The sequence below is a fragment of the Oreochromis aureus genome, linkage group 11 (assembly GCF_013358895.1).
Source record: "Oreochromis aureus strain Israel breed Guangdong linkage group 11, ZZ_aureus, whole genome shotgun sequence".
Classification (NCBI taxonomy): Eukaryota; Metazoa; Chordata; class Actinopteri; order Cichliformes; family Cichlidae; genus Oreochromis; species Oreochromis aureus.
The window spans coordinates 29,969,552-29,992,592 of record NC_052952.1 but is presented as its reverse complement, the minus strand read 5'-3'; the positions used below and the strand labels follow the sequence as shown (position 1 = coordinate 29,992,592).

Sequence of the window (23,041 nt, the reverse complement as noted above, 5' to 3'; positions counted from 1 at the left end):
ACCTACTCTAGTTTTCTTTCAGATGTCCTTTTACTGGGAAACGAGGCTTTTTTTTCCTCCCAAAAAACTGTAACTGATAAACTCACAGTTGTGCAATAGGAACAAGCCTGAACATGGGGTTGACAAGCCAGAGAGACAGTAAGCTTTCACATCCATAAGCCAGCAGACATGTTTCTGTCAAACTGAAAATTATTCTGTGCAGCTACAGTATGAAGACATTACATGAAAAGGCCAAGGCCACTCAATAAGACAGCCAAAGAGGGGATGTTTACAAACTGGGAAACAGCTTTCATACGTCAGCTGGACAGCAAAGTTTCTGCTTTTAATCTAATTGGGACAAAATGCTGTTTGTGTACACAGTAGGGATAATGTTTGTCAGTATCACTACACGTTATTCAATCCAATATTTAGTCCATTTGGCATATCAGTCATGACATTAAAGTCTTTGATACTTTTCCACAGAACTATATTTTTATTTTTAAGTCGAAACTTATAATTAAGTCTATGTCTATGATCATATTAAATATTGTTTCTTAGTATTTTAATTTTTAACTAAATGAAATGACTTTTATATGGAACTTTTTTGTGGCCAGTGATGTGGATTAAGAAGAGCTACAACAGAATTGCTTGTATCATGATGAAATGTCAGTTAGTGCGGTTAATAATAACAAATTTCCAAGAATATAAAATATTGAGGGATTCATATTTATGCCAATAACCCAGAAATGTGTGTCATACACAAACAAGAGACACACAAGATGCTCTTTCAGTGCAAAGGGCAGCGCCTGTCATACAGGGAAGGCAATGTGGATCATGCTGTTTTACAGTGAGATAGCATTATATATTAAGGTAGCACATTTTTGGATTTAGATAAAAACACATTCACATAACTATATCGTAGTTCAATACATTTGTAGTAAAACTCTGTCACCTCTGTGAATAAAGCAGTAACATTTTTATAGCAATAGTTTTTAATCCTTTTTCCACACGAGGTTCTCATAAACTGAAGTGAAAATTTATCATTAAGAAAAATCAGATAATAAAACAACTGACCTTAATAAGAACATTATTGAGCCTGTGATCAGAGCTGTGGCTCCTGCTATAGCTATTGTGCTGGCTAATGGCTGTAACATTAACTAGTGCTGTAAAAGGCTGGCTATACTTGGAGCAGGTATAGCAATCACTCAGCAAAAAAACATTAAAGCCACTCACAGGTTCAGATGAATGACACTGTTTATTTCATTGCATTAGATTATGTAATGCTTTGCTGGATAACCTTGAATTATGCTGGTTTGACTTTTCCATCTAAAGCAGGAGTGGACCATTAACTTTCCCAAGTGGGCACAGCTTATTGTTGCCACAATAGTTCCGGTTTCTCATGCCGCTCCTTGGGAAAATTAATCATCCACTGCTGATCTAAACAATGCTGAAGTCCAGGTACATCACTCTATGACAAAGGCACTCCCCAGTGGCAGCAGCCTCCTCCAGCAGGATATCAAGCATCTGTGGGATACTCTGGAACAAGCCAAAGACCTGCCATACTGCTACAACATTGAGATACCAGGCACCACAGGACAATACAAATGTGTAAACCAAGGCAGACCTACACAGTATTATGACTGTGGTTTTAAATTCATGATGGGTAGGTTAACCTGGTCCAGACACTTTTGTAACGATACTTCAGGCAAGATTTGGACCTTACTACTTGTGATAGATATGACAGTTGTGTTATTGTTAAGTCCCATTAAATGTCTTTTTTTTTTTTTTTTGGGGCGCCCATTTGGCTATAGCGAGTACAACCAGCCAGAAGCTGGTTGCAGTCTATAAGCAGTGCTTGGTCCTGCTTCATGTTATATATATGTGCTTATTTGCCTATGGAAAAGTCAGGGTTCAAGTGAACCTCTGATTCATCCTCCGGTAACATGATGATTTTAACGTTCCATCAAAGTCCATCAATACATAATTTTCTTAACTGTTATCCAGTTCAAAGTTGCAGGGGCTAGAGCTAATCCCAACAAATATAGGAGTATATACTAAAGGTACTGTATTTTTATGTGCTACTCTATAACTTCCACACTTTTACACGCATTTTCTTAATGGGCTTTTCCTTTTGCCAGGCAAACATGGTAAATAGGAATGCAGTCTTAGTGGTTTAGTGGAACTATTGTAGGTACCTATGCTGATATGCTTGCCTGAAGTCTGCCAAAAAGCAAGCATTGCATAGCCCAGCACCTATATATAGATAGAATGCAGAGTTGTAGTTGAAGAGGGCTTTGATGGAAAGGGAATGATAATAGAGCTCATGAGTATTAGAAAGAATCACAGACGAGGGATTCAGTGGACAGTTTTCATTATATTTAACACTGTATACTTTCACCACCAAGTATTTTGCTTTTTTCTGACTTCACTGTTTTTCTATGACAAGGGCTAAGCTACTGTGTCTGTGTGTGGTTTGCCAGCCACACAATGGCAGAGAGGAAAGCTCTCCAGAGGGTCATCACCACTGTCTATAACGTCACTGAATGGCTTCTCCTGTCCCTGGAAGATCTTTACATTTCCTGCTGCCTTAAAAATGCCCAGAGCATCCTGAAAGATCCATCCTACCCTAGACACTTCCTGTTTGAACTGTTGCTCTTAGGCACATGTGTCAGGTTTTAAAAGTATGCATCATCCAAAAGATGCTTTTATTGTTAAAAGAATGAACTGTGCTAGTATGCCCACAGAATGTTACATGTCTTTTATGTATGGTATACATACATGCATGTATGCAGTTTAAGACATTTAAGCCTTTATCGGACCTTTGCACTAATAGGATTGCATCCAATTTTGATTCAATTATGATTTTGATGTGTAATGACAATAAAGATTTCATCATCATCATCATCATCATTATTATTGCTAAAGGACTAACAATAGCACAAATGCAAGTATGAGTAGCTTACAGACCACTTGTTTCACACGTCTGAATTTTCCCTATAGTGACAGTACAAAACTCTAGTATATAGACAATATTCTTCGAAGCTCTACATAGGATCATCTAGTCCCTTTACTTGGCTAAATAATGGTCATATTAACTGACTGAACCACTTGGTGGTACAAACTAGTTACATGAAAGTACAGCTAGGCCCATGTTAAGCTTCAGTTGTTATCTCTTCAACACAGTACATGTTTTGAAGTCATAGCAAGTGTTTCTTCGCATTTTCTTATTTTCTGACATGTTTGTACATAGGAATATACAAAGAGCATCTATAATTTAACTGAGATTTGCTTTTTGTTTTAAATAAATATATATTCATAAGCGTTCCGAGCGTTTAAAAGTCATCTCTATAATGTTTCACCGCTGTATGGCACCAATCACCCTCCCATACTCAGAGGGGGCGTTCCCGTTTGTGTCAGCTTTCGGGTCAGTCAGCAGCGGTCTCCGTGTGCAGGCACTGCTGAACGGGGATAGACGCTACTGCTCGACCGGGCTGATACCACCCGAGATGTTCCTCCTCGAAAAGCCGAGCTTTTAAAACCGATTTTTTAAGTAGGGGTTAGAAGTAAGGGTGGCGAGTCCAGCTCTCGGTGACCGGCTGCAAGAGACAGATGAGTCTGCGGTGTCTCCGCTTGTAGTGAGCTCTGTCTTTGTTTGGCTGTGGTGTCTCTTCTTCAGCTCCGATATGGACCATTTAGAGAAGGAGCACAGGTCCGACGACGAGGCTGATTATGAAGACGAGGAGGTGGACCCCAGAATCCAGGTGATTAACCTTTACTTTTAAAGCGTTAAGCGTGTTTTATTAATCGGTAAGGGTTCGTTGTTTTCCAGACAGCAGTATGTCTGTCTCCAAACCGCTGTAGCAGCTAACAGCGAAGTCCTAGCATGATTCAGCCCCTGGATTTTCTTAGTAATTTAATTTTTGTCTTAGTCTTTGTCTTCTCAGTTTGCTTTCTATATACATATAAAATAATCCCCACAGCTATGAAAGACTGCTGCTGGTTGTGTGCAGGTTGTAGCAGCTCCACTAATACTGGATGAAAGTATTATGTTCAAAAAGCTAGTCCAGTTAATTTACAGGCAAGTCAAAATTTAAATGGTAAAAGCCAGTAATATGAGTAAAAATGTACTTTGGCAATTTAATACCAGACTTTAAAAGTCATTTAATAAATGGCCTGTATTTGTATAGCGCTTTACTAGTCCCTAAGGACCCCAAAGCGCTTTACACACCCAGTCATCCACCCACTGGTGATGGCAAGCTACATTGTAGCCACAGCCACCCTGGGGCGCACTGACAGAGGCCAGCCTGCCGGACACTGGCGCCACCGGACCCTCTGACCACCACCAGTAGGCAACAGGTGAAGTGTCTTGCCCAAGAACACAACAACCGAGACTGTCCAAGCCGGGGCTCGAACCGGCAACCTTTCGATTACAAGGCGAACTCCCAACTGGCCACGATCGCTCAAGAGTTGTTTAGTCTAGGAAAAAGTAAACCTAAAAAAATTAAATGAATAATGATTAAATAAATGTTTGCTTGGTCAGTCCAAACTTTCTAAAAAAAAAAAATGCAATTTACCAAAGAACCTAGACTTGTGTGGTAATAAAATTATGACTCTCCTGTTTGGTTTAGTTTTGTATTGGGAAACTTACATTAGGCTTTGAATAAAGTTGCCACTGTTACGCTTTCCTTGGTCTTTCATTGCGTATTCCTGGAGTCCACCAGCATTTGCAACCACAGTTCTTTTCATTATTCAGGCTAAACGTAATTGAGTGGCTCTCAGTGTTATTGTGCAGCACTATCCTCATGTGTCCTCTAGTATTCGCTTGTGTTTGGGTTTATTTGTCGTAGATAAAGGTCTCGGCTTTCACGGGATAACATACAAACACCAGCATGAAAAAGTTTCTGATGTTGCCTCCTGTAGGGGCCATAGTTAGTGTTTTCTTTACAGTGATTTTTCTTTGAGTCCTGCAAGAAATACAGATTTCTTAATTTGTATCTCCAAATACCCAAATTTCTGGAATCAGAATTTGAATTTCAGGAAGACATTTGATATCAGTGGACCATTGACCGTTTAACATACTGCACTCTTTTCTGCACCTTTTATGAGGGAAAATATATTTAGTGTAATGTACAATTCACAGTTCCAGTGGTTTTATTTATTTTTTTAAAAAGTACATTAACATTTTAAAAGCCATAGTTTACATTCCCTTCTTCCCCATGTTCACATAATTCTTTCCAGATGTTGCTAGTTTTTCTCTTCCATAGTTTTAGGTGTTGTGTTACATTATTATCTCCTCCTCCTTTTTGCTTCATCACTTTGTCCTCATCTCTCTTCCAGGGGGAGCTGGAGAAACTCAACCAGTCCACTGTCGACATCAACAGATGTGAGACGGAGCTTGAGGTCAGTTATTTGGTGCACACAGTGTTGTGTGCATTGCATGTGCTTGTGTTTTTCCTTTCAGCGTAGTGGAGTTATGTTAGCTTTTGAATGATCAAGCAAATAATCATGCTTATATGACCCCCGTCAGTAATAAATACTTAACATCTACTTCATCTGCTCTTACAAAGTCATCACTCAAAGAGATCAAGTTTTGTTTTGAAGGCTTCAGAATATAGATACAATTGGACCTTTCCTTTTTGAAGGCCAAATTTCATATAATGTTCAGATTTTATTCCATGTCAGCAGGTTTCTGCCTACAAACTAACTTGTTACTTTTTTGTGTGAGACACTAACTTGTTGTGTTATATTACAATAAACTCATTTAAGCCTTAAAACCTTTTTGCTGACAGCTGTATTCAAATCAATTTACAACGATCCAAAAAAAAAAAAAAAAAAAAGCATGCAAGCTTCAAAGTCTTGGCAAACCACCTCCATATAAAACAGTTTGAGTGTTGTGGAGCTATAAGCCCATGATGACCAAAACAGAAGGAATGTGCTGCAGAGACACGACTCTCACTTGGGCCATCAAAAACCATTTAACTTGGTGAACTGATCTTTGATCCCATTAAAGCACAGTAGCAGCTGATGGCTTGCATTTATATAGGTCAGCAACATTGTGTGCATTTTTATGGGGCTGAAAGTCCAAATCTGTGTTGCTCTGCAGAAGTTGACAGTTCTTCATGGGGTTAATCGGGGCACTCGGAGGTTAAGCTGAACAGGAGTGCATGACTTTGCACCTTCTCAGGGTTTGTTTTAAACAAGAGGTCTGTATTATTATGCAGCACAGAATATAATTTTTCAAATAAGACAAGAACATTTTTTGCACACCAGTGCAGCTTATGACGCTCCACTGGTAAATATAAGCAACAATAATACGAAACTTAAATTATCCATTCACCCCAACTGTGCACACTCGACTTCAGAACTTCCCAAAGAAATCCATCCTTTTGTTTATGTCAACAGCGGGGACACTGTCTTCTTATTTGAATAAAGGTTTCTGTTGTTGTCACACTGAGCAGTGTGGTATCATACTGCTTTTGTTTTGCCTAAAGAGGCTTTTGATTTCAAGTGTTTATGCTGCTGATGAGTAAAATAAAGAGGCTGGAGTAGTACCGATCCCACTGTTGTGAAAAAGAAAATGTATCTTCAGAGCAGTGACGCAAAAGATATTTAATTTAGCAGATAACCACAAGTTGCTGACACACCGCCTTAAGCACGAATGTATTGAAGTTGAAGTGCGTCACAGTGTCAGCATCCGAGCCCTGAGAGGGAGGACAGACACTCTGCACCTCAGTCTGCATCAACATCAGTAAAATCTCAGAGACGGCACAATATAGAGGAAAGGACAGAGCAAAGAAAAACAAAAGGAGTATGTGGGCAAATGTCTGCCAAATTTCCTTCCAATAAAAGCAGATTCTTTTTTTTTCTTTTTTTGTTGTTGTTGCCTAAAGCCTTTGTTAAGTGCCATCTCAAAATAAGTACTTCTTTGACACTTTTAATTTATATCAATTCAGTTTTATTTAGATGGCTCTAAATCATATCAACAGTCACTTCAGGATGCTTTATACTGTAAGGTAAAAACCCTACAGTATTAGAGAAAACCCCAACATCAGATGATCTCCTATGAGCAAGCACTAGCTGACAGTTGGAAGGAAAAACTCCCTTTAATAGGAAGAAGTCTTTAACAGAACCAGGCTCAGAGATGGGCAGCAATCTGTCCTGACCAGTTGGGTGTTGGGGGGAAAGAGAAGAGAAAACGGAGAGTAGGGAGACAACAAAAGACAGCCTATGGGAGAGAGACACAATTTAATGACATGCCTCATGTAAACACCAGGGGAGGGAAAAGAGATGAATGGAGAAGAAATGCTTAGTGTGTCACAGAAAATCCCCCAGCAGTGTGAGCAGCTGGATCAGGGTCACATGACTTTCTAATCATTATTAGAAAGGAAAGTCTAACTTTAAAAGTAAAGAGGGTTTCTGTCTTCTGAATCCAAACTGGGAGCTGTTTCCACAGAAGTGATTTCATGTTTACTAAGTAACACATTAGTTGGAAATGAAACAATGACTGCTTAGGGTTTTGTAAGCCACATCTAAGAAATTATATGGAAACTGCACTTCTTTTGATTGACAGACAAGGACAAAAAGACTGTTGATTTATTTCCTCAAACTTAAGTCAGTACTTTATCCTCATGTTCTGGGGGTCAGAGTCAAAACATATATACCATATGTTGATAACTCATATTTTGTATCCCTCTTTCATATTTCTGGCATAGTTAATTGCTGACAACTTGATTAACAGAATTTAAAAATAATACAGATAATCCTGAATTTAGTTAAATTTCTTTCTTTAAGGATAAAGAATCGCCGATTCTTGTATCTCAGTTAAAAAGCTTTCAGTAAGTTTTTGAATGTTGTTGGTTAGAGAAAACGTTTCCAACTCTTTTGGAAAATATTGAAAATGTTAATCCTGTGAAGGAATTAAGTGAAAGGCAGGATGTCTTATGAAAGTCAAGAGGATTCATCTTCTGGGGAATGCTTATGTCTGAATAATTGCTTGACAGTTTATTGATGTTCAGGCATTTTAGTTTAAGCCAAAGTGACCCCATCGATTGAGCAACAGAGTTTTCTCAATACACTATCAATGCACCAGTCACTGCCAGTTGATGTGGAAGAAGTGGGCAGTGTTGAGTGATTAGAAGATCAGTGGCAGGTGGAGTAGAAGGGCATTTTTAAGAGTGGCAGTGTGGAAGAAAAGACTGGACGAGGAGTAAAACCTAGTTTGACACAACAGCCATGGGCTAAAAATCTAACTACAGGGTGAAAGGGAGGACTGACTGACTGTCAGTAAGACTGGAAAGCAGAATACAGTCAAAGTCAACTTTAGGTTCAGACATGAGTGAAAGCAAACTGCACTTAGTGTTGGGTTTCTGCTTCCTGTGCAGATCTGACACCTCAGACTGCTTCAAAATAGGCCCTCACAACCTCATGGCCTGTGAGTAATCTAACATGAGAGATTGCATCCTTGTTGAACCAGTACACTCAATACACTTTCCTCAATATTGAAAAGCATATTGACAATTACCTTCCAGGGACCTCTAATACCCGAAAATGTTAAAAGAAATCTAAAGTCGATCATAACTTGTAGTAAATCTTATGTACTGTTATTGACCACATAAGTTCAGCGCACAACAAAACAAGAACTGTCGCACCAAAATGCTGTTTGGTGAGAACATCTGTCTTTTAGCCACATCCAATGTCCATGGAATTTTCTAAAAAGTGTGGAGAGCCAAACAAGCATTGTGCACTCTGAATGGTAACTAGAAACTTGCTTTTTGTTCTTTGACCTTAAATGTATATATATTAAATTACTTACCTTTTCTGTTACGCACAGTATTTAAGCGAACAAGAACATCTTGTTTATTTTCAATATGTTTACATTAAATTAACAGTTATTACCCATGCACTATGACACCAGAGCCTGAATTTAACACAGTTGTCATATAAAATAATTTATCATGGATGTGATTCTGTTTGGTTTGAAAACAAGGAAGTGTTTAAAGTTATGAGGATTTGAACAGTTTCTTTTCTGTAGTTTGTTTACTGAATGTTTTTGTTTTTACTTCCTGGATTTTTTTTTTTTTTTTTTTTGCTGTTGTGCTTTGAAGGTTTGTCTAATGCAAATTAGATGACTGTGATGAAACTGTAGAGATAAATGTCTGAGAAGTTCCCCTTGTTTGCATACAAGTGGACAAACAAGGCTCTCTAAGACTAAACAAAAAGGTCACTTCTTTTCAGTTAGAAAAGTGTATCGGATGAGATTTTCATGGACTCTGTTCATCAGATTGGCTTTAGTTTGTTTTTCAGTTTCAAGAAAAATGTGTCGGCTCTATCTGGAACATGGTGTGAACACGTTATCCAGATTAAATTATGTTTAATGCTTGATAGTCAGTGTTTTCTTTGCATTTTTTAAACACCCTTTTTTGTTTGTTTTTCTCTTGAAATTCTTGGGTTTTCAAGGTGCTTTAATGGCTTGGCAGTGACTTACAAGAGAGGTAACAATAGGGCAAGCTTCATTTCCTTAAACAGCAATTTATAAGCTGTGAGGTTAATAAAGGTTAGGGGTTAAGAGCTACACCCTTTAGAAGGAAATGACAAATAAAGATGGCAGCGTGTGTAATTACTAATGCCGAGGCTTCTTCCTTCTCCCCAAAGGAAAATCGCCACAAATTAAATTGCCAGAAATAACAGGAATATGCATAAACAACTATGACATAGACTCATTGCCTTCCCTGTATGGTGATCAATCATTAAAACGTGGTTGTTCAGCAAAGACCCGTTTTGAACTGTTTTTTTTTTTCTTTTTAAATACAATATTAAAAAAGAAACGCACACATTTTGACGTTTTTAAGATGGCTGATTTACTTGACAAGAGGGATATTTAGGTAAGTAGGGGAGTCTGGTACAAATGGTACAAGATTTTATCCTTTGACAGTGTTTAAGCACAGGATTGATTTTTGCTTCTAAAGAAGCACTAGAGTTGTATTTATCAGTTTTTGCAACCACCTGTCCCTAGTTTGTTTTGACTTAAATTGCTAAGGATTTTTTTTTTCTTTTGATCAGGATGCAAGACAGAAGTTCCGCTCTGTTCTGGTGGAGGCTACAGTGAAGCTGGATGAACTGATGAAGAAGATCGGCAAGGCAATAGAGGAGTCCAAACCTTATTGGGAGGCTCGCAGACTGGCCCGACAGGTCAGTGAGCAATGGAGGATGGAGTAAACATTCTAAACTGTCTTTGAGCACAGTTGGGCAACTCAGACTAATCCGTTGAGTTCAAGTCAAGCCTTAGGTGTGGTTAAAGCAAGCCTTGAGTATCGACTTGGTTCAAAGCCAATTGCAAGGCTATTAGGTTTTAGCAGTGGCCAATAAAACAGGATTGCATCCTGTGATTTTTTTTTTTTTTTTTTTTTTTTTTTTTTCCTTCCTGGCTTTTACACAGCTAGTCCATACAGATGTACACATATACAGAATGTTTAGTTATGCATGACCTGCTGGTTGTTTTTTCTTTTGGGGGCCATGTCACTTGATATACATTTGCTTTGAAAAGCAGGTTGAATCTCAGCAAGTTTCCTATCAGCAACCATTGATGTATAAAATAGAAAGACCTGGTCAGGCCCCAGAAAGCTATTAATTAGTTTGAATTTGAAATAAGCACTGAGTAAGTCGGAGTGAAAAACATTGTTCCATTGTTCACTGGTGTTCAAGCCTAAATGTGTGCACCAGTATTTATCTTTTTGCCCTATCTTTTCCTGCCTTTTTTAATGGTTTCATCTTCAGTACTCTTAAAGTGACACCTGGTAATTGCATTCCTTTGTGTAGCTGTCTGGTCTTTGTTTTAATGTGTTTAAAGAGATAAAAAGGGAGATGAGGGTGACATACAGACTAATTTCAGACTACAGTTTCAGTTCCCCTTAGCCTTAGCCTCAGTAAAATGTGTGTATTTGTGATGTGTAAATAAAGGGGAAGAAACCACCTACACATCTTGATAAGAGCCCATACAGCTGTAAGTGCACATTTAGGCAGCAGTGAGACTCAAAAGACTTTATTGTGCAGTTTTATAGAATTCTACTTAAGACGCAGGTCGTACTGTCATTCTGTCAGTATTTATCTGTTCACATATCTGTAGATATGTGTTTAAAGATTAACTTTTCACGGTGTGGTGAAATTTTGGCAATTTTGAAAGAGCTTCTGTAAAGTGACACTGTAGCAGGACTTCCCATTTTTTAGCTTTATGACCTTAAACTAGGTTCTCTGAGAGCTGAGAGCGCTTCTGCTACTATTATGACAAAGGTCATATGGAAAAGTTTGTGGCCAAAAATATCAATTCCTAGAAGAGTTTAGTAACATCCAGATGTGCTGCAAAGACTCAAATATACTGCGGATTAGGTTAATCCAGGGGTGGGCAATCTCAGTCCACGAGGGCCGGTGTCCCTGCAGGTTTTAGATGTGTCCTTGAACCAACACAGCTGATTTAAATGGCTAAATTAGCTCCTCAACATGTCCTGAAGTTCTCCAGAGGCCTGGTAACGAACTAATCATGTGATTCAGGTGTGTTGACCCAAGGTGAGATCTAAAACCTGCAGGGACACCGGCCCTCGTGGACCGAGATTGCCCACCCCTGGGTTAATCGATGATTTCATGTGAAATTTTCTGTAGAAATGGCTTGCAGTTTCTTGTTAACATTAATGCAATCTAAGGTACCAAGGTCATCATGTGTTTCATTTACCAATTCCTCTGTCAGTTACTCATTTTAAAACTTTTTTGCAAGGAAAAAGTGCATGTTGCTATTAAGAATAAATGCACAAACACGAAAGTAAAGTATGAGATAAATATGTCAGGTATTTGTACAGAAGTGTCTCCTCTGGCAGTCTTGCCAATTTTGGTCCTTGGGGGAACTGAGATGAGACTGCCCCGCACGTGATCGTTCTAGTTCCCTTTTACCTGTCCGCTCACCTGCTAGCATAGTTTTACTTTGGTCTTCTCTGCTTGTTTACTTTCACTTTTAATTGTGCATGAGCAAAAGAATGGATATCAAAAGGCTAAATTCACAATGAGCGCTTTTCTTGTGTCCCTAGAAAGGTCACATGTTGTTGAGAGTAGAATTTAAAAAGCTGAGGCCGCTTAGGTGGTTATTCAGGAATGAAAAGTGACAGGGAAGAGAATCTAAAATGCAGAAGATCGAGAGTGATGCAGGGTTTGTGCTTTCCTCTAGAGGGAAAAAAATACTTCAATTTTTATCCACTCTTCCTCCTTTATTATGCTGTAAGAGAGACTATCGGAGAAGTTCTGTAAGAATACACTCAGCGAGACCACACCACTCTTTCTGCTTGGTCAGCCAGCCGATGATAACTCGATACTGGCCTGACAAAAATAATCGGTTCAAGTTTGTGAGGGGGTTTTAGTTTGGCTCGTGACTTGCTAAAGATGACCCAGTTGTGGGATGCTTGGTGAGAGAAACTGTCCTCTAACTTGAACAAAGAAAAGTAGCCTTTACTTTTTGAAGCATCTTCTGTTCTGTTCTGAGGAAAACATGTTTCAAAGTGACTGATCTGGACTGCTGTCCTCATTAAGATAGTGGGTCACCCAAATTTTATTTAGTGGCGGCACAAGGCTGTATAACTGGAGTGCGTTTTTGTTGTTGTTGTTTTGTTTTACCCAAATCTAAGGCAACTGTTTTCTTCCCCCATGTAGCAAGCACATGAAGAAGAAAGAGATCGGCCATAAATGCCTCCTGCTTGGGTTAAAGCAATTTGCACTTTACTGTTTTCCAATTTTCTCTCAATTAAGTCATGACATTAATGTTCTTCTTCTAAATGGCTTTAATTATCAGATTTTCGCTTGCCAACTTAATTTAATTGAACAGTGTGACTATGTCTGTATATGGATAGCAGTGTACAGTTCCTGTTATTTGATTGTTTACATTTTTTATTAACACACTGTGCTCACGCTTCTCTAAATGTGTTTGTGGTTGGAACATATTGTTCAAGGGGGGCTTGAAATGCTAATTTATCTCAACAATCCAGGTTTTCTCAGCAGGTCTGATGTTAGAAAACGGTGACTTTGAAATCTCAGCCAGCTTGTCTAAGCTCAGTGTGGCTGAATCCACTGCCATAAACATTTTCTGGCTGTTATAGCAAAGTGTGCTTGCTTTGTAAGTGCCTCCCAGGACATGTTCAGTTGTTGTTATGCTTCATATCAGCAGTAGAGGATAAACATTTTCCTCTTTCAGTAAGCCAGTTCTGGTTTTGCTCTTAGGTCTTTTCATCACATGTCACATTCGGTTCCACCCTTGTACCCTGCCTTTCTCTTTGTCTTTTGTGCTCTGTCTCGTGACTGCAGTAGAGTTTCTTACTTGCAATAATTCATTGCACTTGTCTGCACCTGAGCATATAAAGGTAAAGCTTTGCTTGCAGTGATTCTGTGAAGGAAAGCTTTGGATAAGATTTTTGGCGCGTAGCTCCACTTTGGGTGTTTGTCAGGCTTATGATAAATCTTTAATTGTTATGTGTGTGTCTGTGCACAAACGCAGTTGCCTATTTCATGCAGGTAAGACTGTGAATACATTTCATACTTCCATTAAATAGTGGGTCGCTTTAGCTGATTTAATGGACAGAACATCCTGTTGAGCTGACTGTGATTGGGGGGGGGAATAAACAAAAAAACCCTCAATTTCCCAACAAGTCTGTTCATCTTGGCTTTCTGTTCACATTAAGTCTCTCTCATAAAGTGCCACTCACCCTTGAAACCATTGAGGCCTTTAACAAGACTGTACAATCCGTCAACTGTCGACATTATAAGTACTTTCCAGTATAGACTGTGATCATAGATTTATTTTCTGAACAGATGGTGAGAAAAAAGCTGCTGGAGCCAAAATAGAAAGCGTTGAAGCCTTTTAAAAGCAGCTGCTTATTGGAAGCTGTGAACACTTTTTTTTTCTCTCCTTTCTTTTTTCTGAGGGTATCTAACCTCCCTAATGAAGCTGTCGAATCATGCAAATGGGTTCTGACACAGTTGGGCAAAACTCATGCACCATTCCCTTGATGTCATTTACTTTAATCACTTGCCAACTAAAAATATCTCAAATTAAAGAAACCTGCTGGGACTCATTGTCACTGTCCTCGCGTAGCCTTCCATCGCTCACGCTACGCCCACTTCTCAGTACAGCAGAGTGTGATGTTTGGCTTCTGCTCAGTAGTGGTTTAATGATGTAATTGGTGTTTTCAACACATCCTGCTTATATCTGTTTGAGATCCATCTTAGATACACAGCCTTGTTTCTTTAGTTGTTTCGTTGCTTTCTTTCTTTTGTAATTCTTTCTTTTCTTCTTCCTTCATTACGCCTTTTCTTGTTTATTGCATAACAAATGTATAAATTTTACTTCCTGTATTGCTGTCCTTTCCACATCTTTTGAATTCGTCCTTTCAGGGTTTTTTTCTTTCTTTCTGTTTTAACCTTTCTAGTCTTCACCCCTCTGGGCACGTTTCCTTTCAGCATTTTATTGTCATGTTGTATTTCTACTTAATGTTTCCTTCGTACACCTGATTGTTTTTGGCCTTTCTCAGCTTCCGTCTCACACTCTCTCTCTCTCTGCTTTTGTCTGTCTTCTCTTATACGATTTCTTCATCTTATTTCAGGTTTGCCCTTTCTCCGTCATCAGTGTGTACACAACATTTCTCCTGACTTACTGCTTTGTTTTCCTGTTCACAAAATAATTGTCTCTCTCTCCATCACCCTCCCACTCAGTTTGATAAGAAACAAATTGTTTGCCATATTAGATAAGTAGCACCAGCGCCCAGGGAGAAGCGGTATTGGCTGATGGGTGTGACCTTGACTGTAGATAGAAGATAAAATGGAGAACCAGAACTCAAAGTGTTAGACAATCTACATTTGCATGTAAGACATCATGCTGGCAGCCAATGATTCATGAATGAGTCATTATGCAGGAGAAAATTAAGAGTTCCCCAAGATTTGAACAATCCTTTAAAGTGTTAAGTTTGAAAAGATAAATTAAAAGCCTTTACAAATACTTCTAAGGTTGTGTCAATGTTATTTTAAAGGGTTTGAGGTAGACCCGCCCCCACAAATCAGCAAAATCGATCAACTCTTAATGTTAAGAATGCATGTGCACTAAGACAGCATCTTCGGTAGTTATTTGTTGACCCATTGACATTGTTAGTTATAATTGCAGCAGACATGATGGCTGATTGGAAATTGTTCAGTTGTATGAGTGTCTCAGAGTTCATCAGGGAAAAGTACTGCATTACTTTATAGCTATTCTGATTGCAGGCTGCAATGTTGCTGTTATATGTACTTTTACAATCTATCCAATTTTGATCAAGCAGAACTCTTTTCTTCAAGAACAGTTGTGGCAGAGAAGGTAAATATTGTATGAATCATACTTCCGACCTTCCTGTTAGAGAACAGTGTCTCCAGATGTTAACTTAAATAACATTTAGGTGCTTGTTTTTCTCTTGATCTCACTGGGAAAGGTTTGTCAGGTGGTCCAGAAAGAAAGGGGGGGAAAAAAGAAAAGTAGATGTCCGTACTTGTGACTTCAATGCTAATCTGAGAAGTGGGTCATGGCGACAAGGCTAAAAAGTTTGCAAAGTGATGGGTCAAGCTCGCATCAGTTCAAAGACGCACGTTTTTAAGTGCTGACTGTGGTGGGATGGAGTAAGGCTGATGTATGAAGTTGCTTTTTAAACATTATGAAATATGCATTGGGCCTGCTATATATTCCACTTCACCTCTCAAGACTCAGCAGGATATTGAAGTGAGCATATGCAAATATCTCACGTCATACAGCTAATACAGCATGTGAACTGGATGTCTTTGGTGTTTCTTGAACACCGGCATTTGAAGGCTTAAAGTGCTTTTTTTCGTTATTCTTTGGCAATCCCCTTTTCAATTGTGGATATTGCATTTTGAAGTCAAACCACTTGTCCTTGCTGGTTATTTTGTCTATTAATGGGGGTGAAGAGCAGCAGTGGCGCTCTCTGCGTTATGAGGGAGCATTAAAGTGGATGACTCAGTTTCTCCTCATCAGTGTGGCAACTGCAGATTCTGATTGAAACCAGCAGCCCACTCAGCCTGCTGCACCACACTGTGTGTTTGCAGGTCTGCTGATCTTGGTTAGAGAGAAAGGAGCAGTACTTTGACTGTAAATCTGAAAGACAGGAAGGCAGTTTGAGAATAAGATGGGAATGTACAGGATTTAGATAAGGGATGAAGGAAGAGAGGAGTAAATTTGCAGATAAGAGGATGCTTTCCTGTGATGTGACTGATGCACTGATTCAAGACAAGTCTGCATCCAGGTGGCAGGTGAATAATGGGAGCAAATCCAGAGGTGAAAATCTGACAAAATCTCACAGGTCTGGATTTATTCCCTAATAACTGGGCAATATAATCTCCATTGTGATGCATTCATTTTTAAAAATATGTGTCTCACTGAAAGTGTGTGATTGAAATATGTATGTCACTGAAACACACTTTGTGATGCATTACTATGACATATAAGCCATGGCCATATCATCGAGTTTTTGCCCACAGTGGATCGTCTAGATTGTCTTGGGCGTTGCTCTAATATTGTAATGTATTAGGGTGTTTACTGGTGCTGTGGGAATCTCCTCAGAGTTCATACAGATGGTCTCGGTTTGAACAGATGTCAGGACTTAACAGGCACATTGAGGGCTGTTGAGAGGATGCTGTGCTAGACTTGGAGTGGAAAATTGACTCCAGTTGAAAGAGAAGTACTGAGATTGTTTGAAGGAAGGCGGGCACAAAGGAGAGGTAGTCAGCAAGAAAGTTCACGCTTTGCTTAATGGATGTGATTTGTTTTGACTGTCTCAGCGGTGAGCGACAAAACCTGTCCGACATGTCTTCCAGTCCCATTAGCCAGATGGGGCTCGGTGAAAGACCGTGGAGGAGTGGAGGGTTGATACTGAAGGGTTGGGGTTTGCAGCCACTGATCAAATGCTTCAAGGTTGAGTGAGGTGAGGCAGTAGGGGGTCCTGCAAAATGTGTTTTGCTGAAATTAAAATGTTATGTGTGATGTACACAGATGCATTCATATGCTAATTATTTCCTCACCTCGTTGATTAAACGTCAAGTCACATCAGAGGGACACAACAAGGCAGTCTTTGTGAAACAGGGCGTACTAGAAATGTGTTGATGGGAACTTAAGAGGATGTTGTTTAATTCGTACTGCATAGCTTTCTGATATTTATTTTCTCAGGATTATTCTTACATGCTAGAGTCTGTGTCTAGAGGCATTAGGATTAGCAGTGCTGCTCCTGTTATATTTTTTTTTTCTTAAGGATTATAGTTAAGTTGTCATTTTTAATATGACACTATGTAATACCATATAACTGGCTTCAGGAAGCTTCATGGAAATCTCTTGACAAACATAATCTCCGATAGCAGTGATTTTAGCTATAATGTTATGTAATTTGAAACAAGAGGAAAAAAAAACGAGTTTAGGGCAGTGACTCATAGATGTCCCCACATTTCTTGTCAACTTATCTTCCTCCCTTCCCCTTCCTTTTTCTCTTTTTCTCTTCCTCCCTCTCTGCCTCACTGGTGTGAATTGTTTTTGGCATGCAATGCAGGCGCACACGGGATGGTGATGAGAGATGAAGTCAAATTTATGGATGGGTGGATTGAAAGATAGAGGGATTTGGGTTTTCTGGGAGAGGGGTGGGGGGCAGCAGAGGAAGCTGCTGCAAGGTCAAAGCCATCTGGTCTTGTTTTGACCACCTGGGACTGTGTGTGTGTGTGTGTGCGCGTGCGTGCATGTGCGTGTGTATGTTATTGCATAACAACTATTGCAAGCATGTCACTGAGCAGCTCTGACAGAGTTCTTTGTAGATGGGAGGATTTCCTTTTGTACTTTTGGCAATGACTCAATAGGAGCAAACAGGTGTGTTATCGTGTGTTTACATGCATTTATGTGTCTGTGCTTTTCACTAACCTTTCTACAGAAATGTAGAACAGAAATTACAGAAAAGAGAAGCAGACTTTAATTTTAATATTCATGTTACCGTACACGTTGGACTGTAATTTGTAACTTTTATTGTATGAAGAAATATAGGAAATCATTACAAGTGATTTAACTGACTTGGAAAATTTCAGTAGATAAATAGTGAATAATCTTGAGTTATGGCATCAACATGAAATACTTTTGTAAAAGAGGTATGTATACCTAATCTGACATTATCTCTGCCCCCGCAAATACCTTCCCATTAGCATAAATGGCTTGACAATCATGTAGCCTCTGGCACATCAGCAATGCCAATACCAATATAAATGACTACTTGTACCTTAACAGCATCAGCACATGACTCCTCGAGTGTCTTTATTCAAGCCTGGTTTGTAGCTGATAACTAGCTTTCTTATCTGAGCCAATTTGGAAGAGTGAAAAGATGCAGAGAGGCGTCCAAAATGCACACTAACGAGACGTTATTACTTTAGGAAGCAGCAAACACGGTGTACAGTTCACTCATGACTGAGCCCCTTAGTCACATTTTAGGCTGCTGTACTTCTGTGGGCACGCTTTCACAGAGGGATGAGACTATGCACTGCTAACATTACCTTCACTCACATAAACAGACTTAGAGTGGTCCCTCTCTTCCCTACAACATTAGACTCTTGTCACAAATGCATTACCCATCAGGCTCTCTACTTGCACAAGATGGGCTCTGCCTGTAACCCAGTAAAAATGAAAGTAGAGGTAGTGAAATTGGATGAGATTAAATACCTGGGGTCAACCATGTAAGGCAAAAGGGAGTACACAAGAGAGGTAAGTAGTAGTGAGTGCAGGCAGGGTGGAGTTTCATATTATATTCTGAATTATGTTCAAATTTAAAAGAAATCCACACTGTTTAAAAGAACAACTTTATGTAGAGAGAGTTTAAGCTATTCTTGCTTTCATCCTGTCACAGTGTGAAGTGCAGAAAGTGTTGCTTTCATCAACATGGCAACTTTTGGGGATCACTCTTTATTGCAGAAACGTATTAATTTTATTTAACTGGCAGAGGGCTTTCGCTTCGGTGGCCTCAGAATCTCATCTCTGCTTTTTGCGGATGATGTGGTTCTGTTGGTTTCATCAGGTGAAGGCCTCCAGCTCTCACTGGAACGGTTCGCAGCCGAGTGTGAAGCAGCGGGAATGAGGATCAGCACCTCCAAATCTGAGGCCATGGTTCTCAGCCGGAAAAGGGTGGAGTGCCCACTCCGGGTCGGGGATGAGTTCCTGCCCCAAGTGGAGGAGTTCAAGTATCTTGGAGTCTTGTTCGCGAGTGATGGAAGAAGGGAGCCGGAGATCGACAGACGGATTGGTGCTGCGGCTGCAGTGATGCGGACGCTGCACCGGTCCGTCGTGGTGAAGAGGGAGCTGAGTGTAAAAGCGAAGCTCTCAATTTACCGGTCGATCACGCCCCGACCCTCACCTATGGCCACGAACTGTGGGTAGTGACCGAAAAAGAACGAGATCGCGGATACAAGCGGCAGAAATGAGCTTCCTCCGAAGGGTGGCTGGCCTCTCCCTTAGAGATAGGGTGAGAAGTTCGGCCATCCGGGAGGGGCTCAGAGTAGAGCCGCTGCTCCTCCACATCGAAAGGAGCCAGCTGAGGTGTTCCGGGCATGTCCCACCGGGAGGAGGCCCCGGGGCAGACCCAGGCCACGCTGGAGAGATTATATCTCTCGGGTGGCCTGGGAACGCCTTGGTGTTCCCCCGGATAAGCTGGAGGAGGTGGCTGCGGAGAGGGAGGTCTGGGCTTCTCTGCTTAGGCTGCTGCCCCCGCGACCCGGCCTCGGATAAAGCGGATGAAGATGGATGGATGGATGGATGTATTAAAAATAAAAACTCTGGTCATAACTGTTAGCTCTGTCAGGTGGCACAAATCTGTCTAAAAAGCAAACCCTGGCTAAAACTTGTCCCTTTGAACACACGACAGCAGCCATCTATCTACCCCTGTTCATATCTGGGTTAAATTGCACGTGTCAGACCGTGAAGTGGACATCAGAGGCTTGGGCTTCCTCCCTGCTGCTGAAGTCATCTGTTCAGCCCCGAAGCTCTCACGTTTATCTAGGCCAGTCACAGTTCGTTCCCCCTCTCCTGGTATAAACAGCAACATCAGATAGATGGCTGAGGTTAGTCAGGCGTACGGAGACAGAGAGGATGTCATGTTTACAGCATTCTTGCGCTCTTCAGCCGGCATCTTTAATAGATGCCATTGTCCCAGATTGTGCTTCTCCTTTAGAGAAAATTAATTGCCAGGCTTGATGGAGCGGGACAGATAAAAATAATCAGATTTCCTGGAAAGCTGGCTGAATCAGGTCACTTTGAAAACAGATTGTGTCTCGTGCATTCCCAAACCTTTTTTCTTGGGTGGAAAACAAACTGATTTGTGGTTTGTCTGGATCTCCTCCTACATTAGTTTAGGTTCATACATCTGAGTGTTGCTCTTACAATGTTTATCATGACTGTTTTTTTGTTTTTTTTTGTTTGTTTGTTTTAAAGGCATATTCCTGCCCAAGTACAGAAACAAACACCCACAGGAGCAAATGTGTTATTTCAACAGACTTTGAAATCTGGGCATGTCTTATTTTCAGTTTCTCTGGGATGCTGTGAAGGTCAGTCTTCTAAAGCCTTTATCATGAAGGCTCATTTTACACAACTTTGTCCTTTGACAGCAGTGACTGATGATGACATTTGTCCTTTCTCTGCATCCTCTCATCCTTCCATGTTCTTCACGTGTTGGGGTTTGACTGATTTACAGATTCTCGCACACAAATGGGCTCCATCCATTTCTTTTTTTAACATCTATTTTACTTGGGTCATCTTGGTAAGATTACACTTTTGATGATCCTACATTCATCCTTTTTGCCATTATTTTCCTTGTAATCACAAGCTAACAAATCAAGTTTTCTTACTTTAAAAGGGGCTTGGATAATTGAAGCAGCTGTTAAATCAAATTGCACTTGTTTCAAACAGAGGGGCATACATGAAATCACAGATCTGTCAGAAGTCTTGCATTACTTACATGTTGGATTCCCTCTGGAGGCTTGAATCTCTGAACATTTCATAGGGCTATGTGCAGAGTGATTAAAATATGAAGTAGAAGAGCAAATGGTTGGAAGAAAGAGGAAGAGATGAGTGATGATTTTTTGCAGAGGTGCAGGATGAGGAGAGAGTAAGCATGATGTGTTGGGAAAGATGTAAAAAGAGGCAGACAGAAAGTCATAAATGTGGCTAGCAAGAGAGATTAAGTTGACTATAGGAAGTGACAGATTGGAAGAGAAAGGAAGGATAGACATTGCTGAAGATTTGGTAAAGGGTCTGATGGTGGGAGAGAGGTCGGTGGATGTAGATGGAAGGAGACAAATGGATAACGATGACAGGAAGGAGAAATGGTAGAACAATGGGGAAAAAGAGGCTGATGAAGCAAATATGATGGAGAAAGAGAAATGGGTAGAAATGCAGGAAGAATAGCCAAAGGTGCCAAAACTACCAGACCAGAATTAGAGGAATGAGACACTTCAGGTTATTTATTATTGTCATGCAGTTGTCAAAGCGTATTGTATTTCACACGCTTACACACGTCTAAAAGCAGAACGGGTCTGCTGTGGTAATCACACCTTTCAAGACTTCAATCAGCACTCAATATGACGTGTCAGTCAGAAGGAGCAGGGCATGAACTGCAGCTGTAACTAATTCAGGCCCATAGACTGCATAAAGGTTTGAAGCAACCTCTTATCTCAGTAATCAGAGGGTAGTCAGTTATAAAATGCATACATTTTATAGAAGTGAGAGCAACACTCTAATGTTCTTTTTTTTTTTAATGTTTAACTGTACTCATGTGGGTGTAACTTGCTGGTTCAGGTGCACACATGCTTTTGGCTGTGTAGCATTCAGCAGTGAGAGCATGCATATTAATGAGGGTGTTTTGTTTTTGCGTTGTTTTATCTCTTCTCCGCTTTCTGCTTCACTTTTTGCCTTTCTTCCGAGCACTCCCCTCCCTCTTTCATCCTTCTCTCTCTCTCTCGGTTCCTTATGAGTGTTGCCTTTGAACTCTGGCTCGGTGATGACAGCACTGGCGTTTTACTTGCTTGTAGTTGACATGTTGACACCGCAAAGAGAAGAAAAAACTTGGATAAAGGGAGAAAAACAGGCCTTTATTTCTGAGTTGTCACATGTTTCGTTGTTTGTTGTGTTTGAGTGTCTGAGATGTTCTTGAAAACTCAACTATTTAAAAGCATGAACACATTTCTTGCTTTGACAAGAATTTGCAGAGAAGAGGAGTCCATCGATCCCCCGTTGAAGCTGAATGATGAGAAGCTTTGGAATTTAAATTTAGTGTGTACTGAGATAGCATCTTCAGTTCCTTCTCAGCTTCAAAAATGACCTTCTGATTTAATTCTTACTGAAGCAGACCGAGCAGAGAGTAGTGCTGACAGAATGGGGAGGTGAGCGCAGGAGGTAGATGAAGATGCACGTGCCTGAAGGGTTTCTTGTGGGCAACGTGAGAACAGAGGAGGAGGTAGTGAGGGAACGTGAGAAAAGAAAAAAAAGTGGCGCTGAGAGGTGATAATCGGTGAGGAGGTGACAGATGGAGAGACAACTTTAGCATTCTTTTTCTCAAAAATGTGAAGTTTGACCATGAAATTTACAGAAACCCAGTTCTGCCATCTGTTTCGCAGTAAGTGAGCATGCAAACATCAGCTTAAAAGATGCAGTCTAAGCCAATAAACCGTCTATATGATTTCATAAATTTGCTCATTAATTGTGTCATATGGTGGAAATACATGTGTTGATGCAACTTTCAAAACATCAGTGATGTTTCTGGAATCAAATGTTGGCCTATTCCATAATTACAGTGATGCCTTTTACTAACAATCTTTTCTATGAGCTACAGATCGAGATTGTTTGGTAGAATTGGACGGACGGCTGATGTTGGCATACTAATATCGTCTGTGTGTAAATATTTTCCTTTTGTATCATTTTACCACAGTGAGCATCTTCCATTGTCCTGCCTACAAAGAGGAAGGCCAAAGATGTCTTGGCTTCCCC

The 23,041-nt window shown here is 40.2% G+C and overlaps 1 protein-coding gene across 1 annotated transcript in view; it reads left to right on the top strand.

Annotated features, from left to right (window-relative positions):
* The first annotated feature begins 3,354 nt into the window (after nucleotides 1-3,354).
* sh3bp5b (SH3-domain binding protein 5b (BTK-associated)) overlaps nucleotides 3,355-23,041 on the top strand; it is a 33,483-nt gene continuing 13,796 nt past the window's right edge. The window contains exons 1-3 of the mRNA XM_031756723.2: nucleotides 3,355-3,740; nucleotides 5,317-5,379; nucleotides 10,039-10,167. Of these exons, the coding sequence (XP_031612583.1) occupies nucleotides 3,663-3,740; nucleotides 5,317-5,379; nucleotides 10,039-10,167 (270 nt within the window). The 5' untranslated portion in view covers nucleotides 3,355-3,662. The remainder of the gene's footprint in view (nucleotides 3,741-5,316; nucleotides 5,380-10,038; nucleotides 10,168-23,041) is intronic.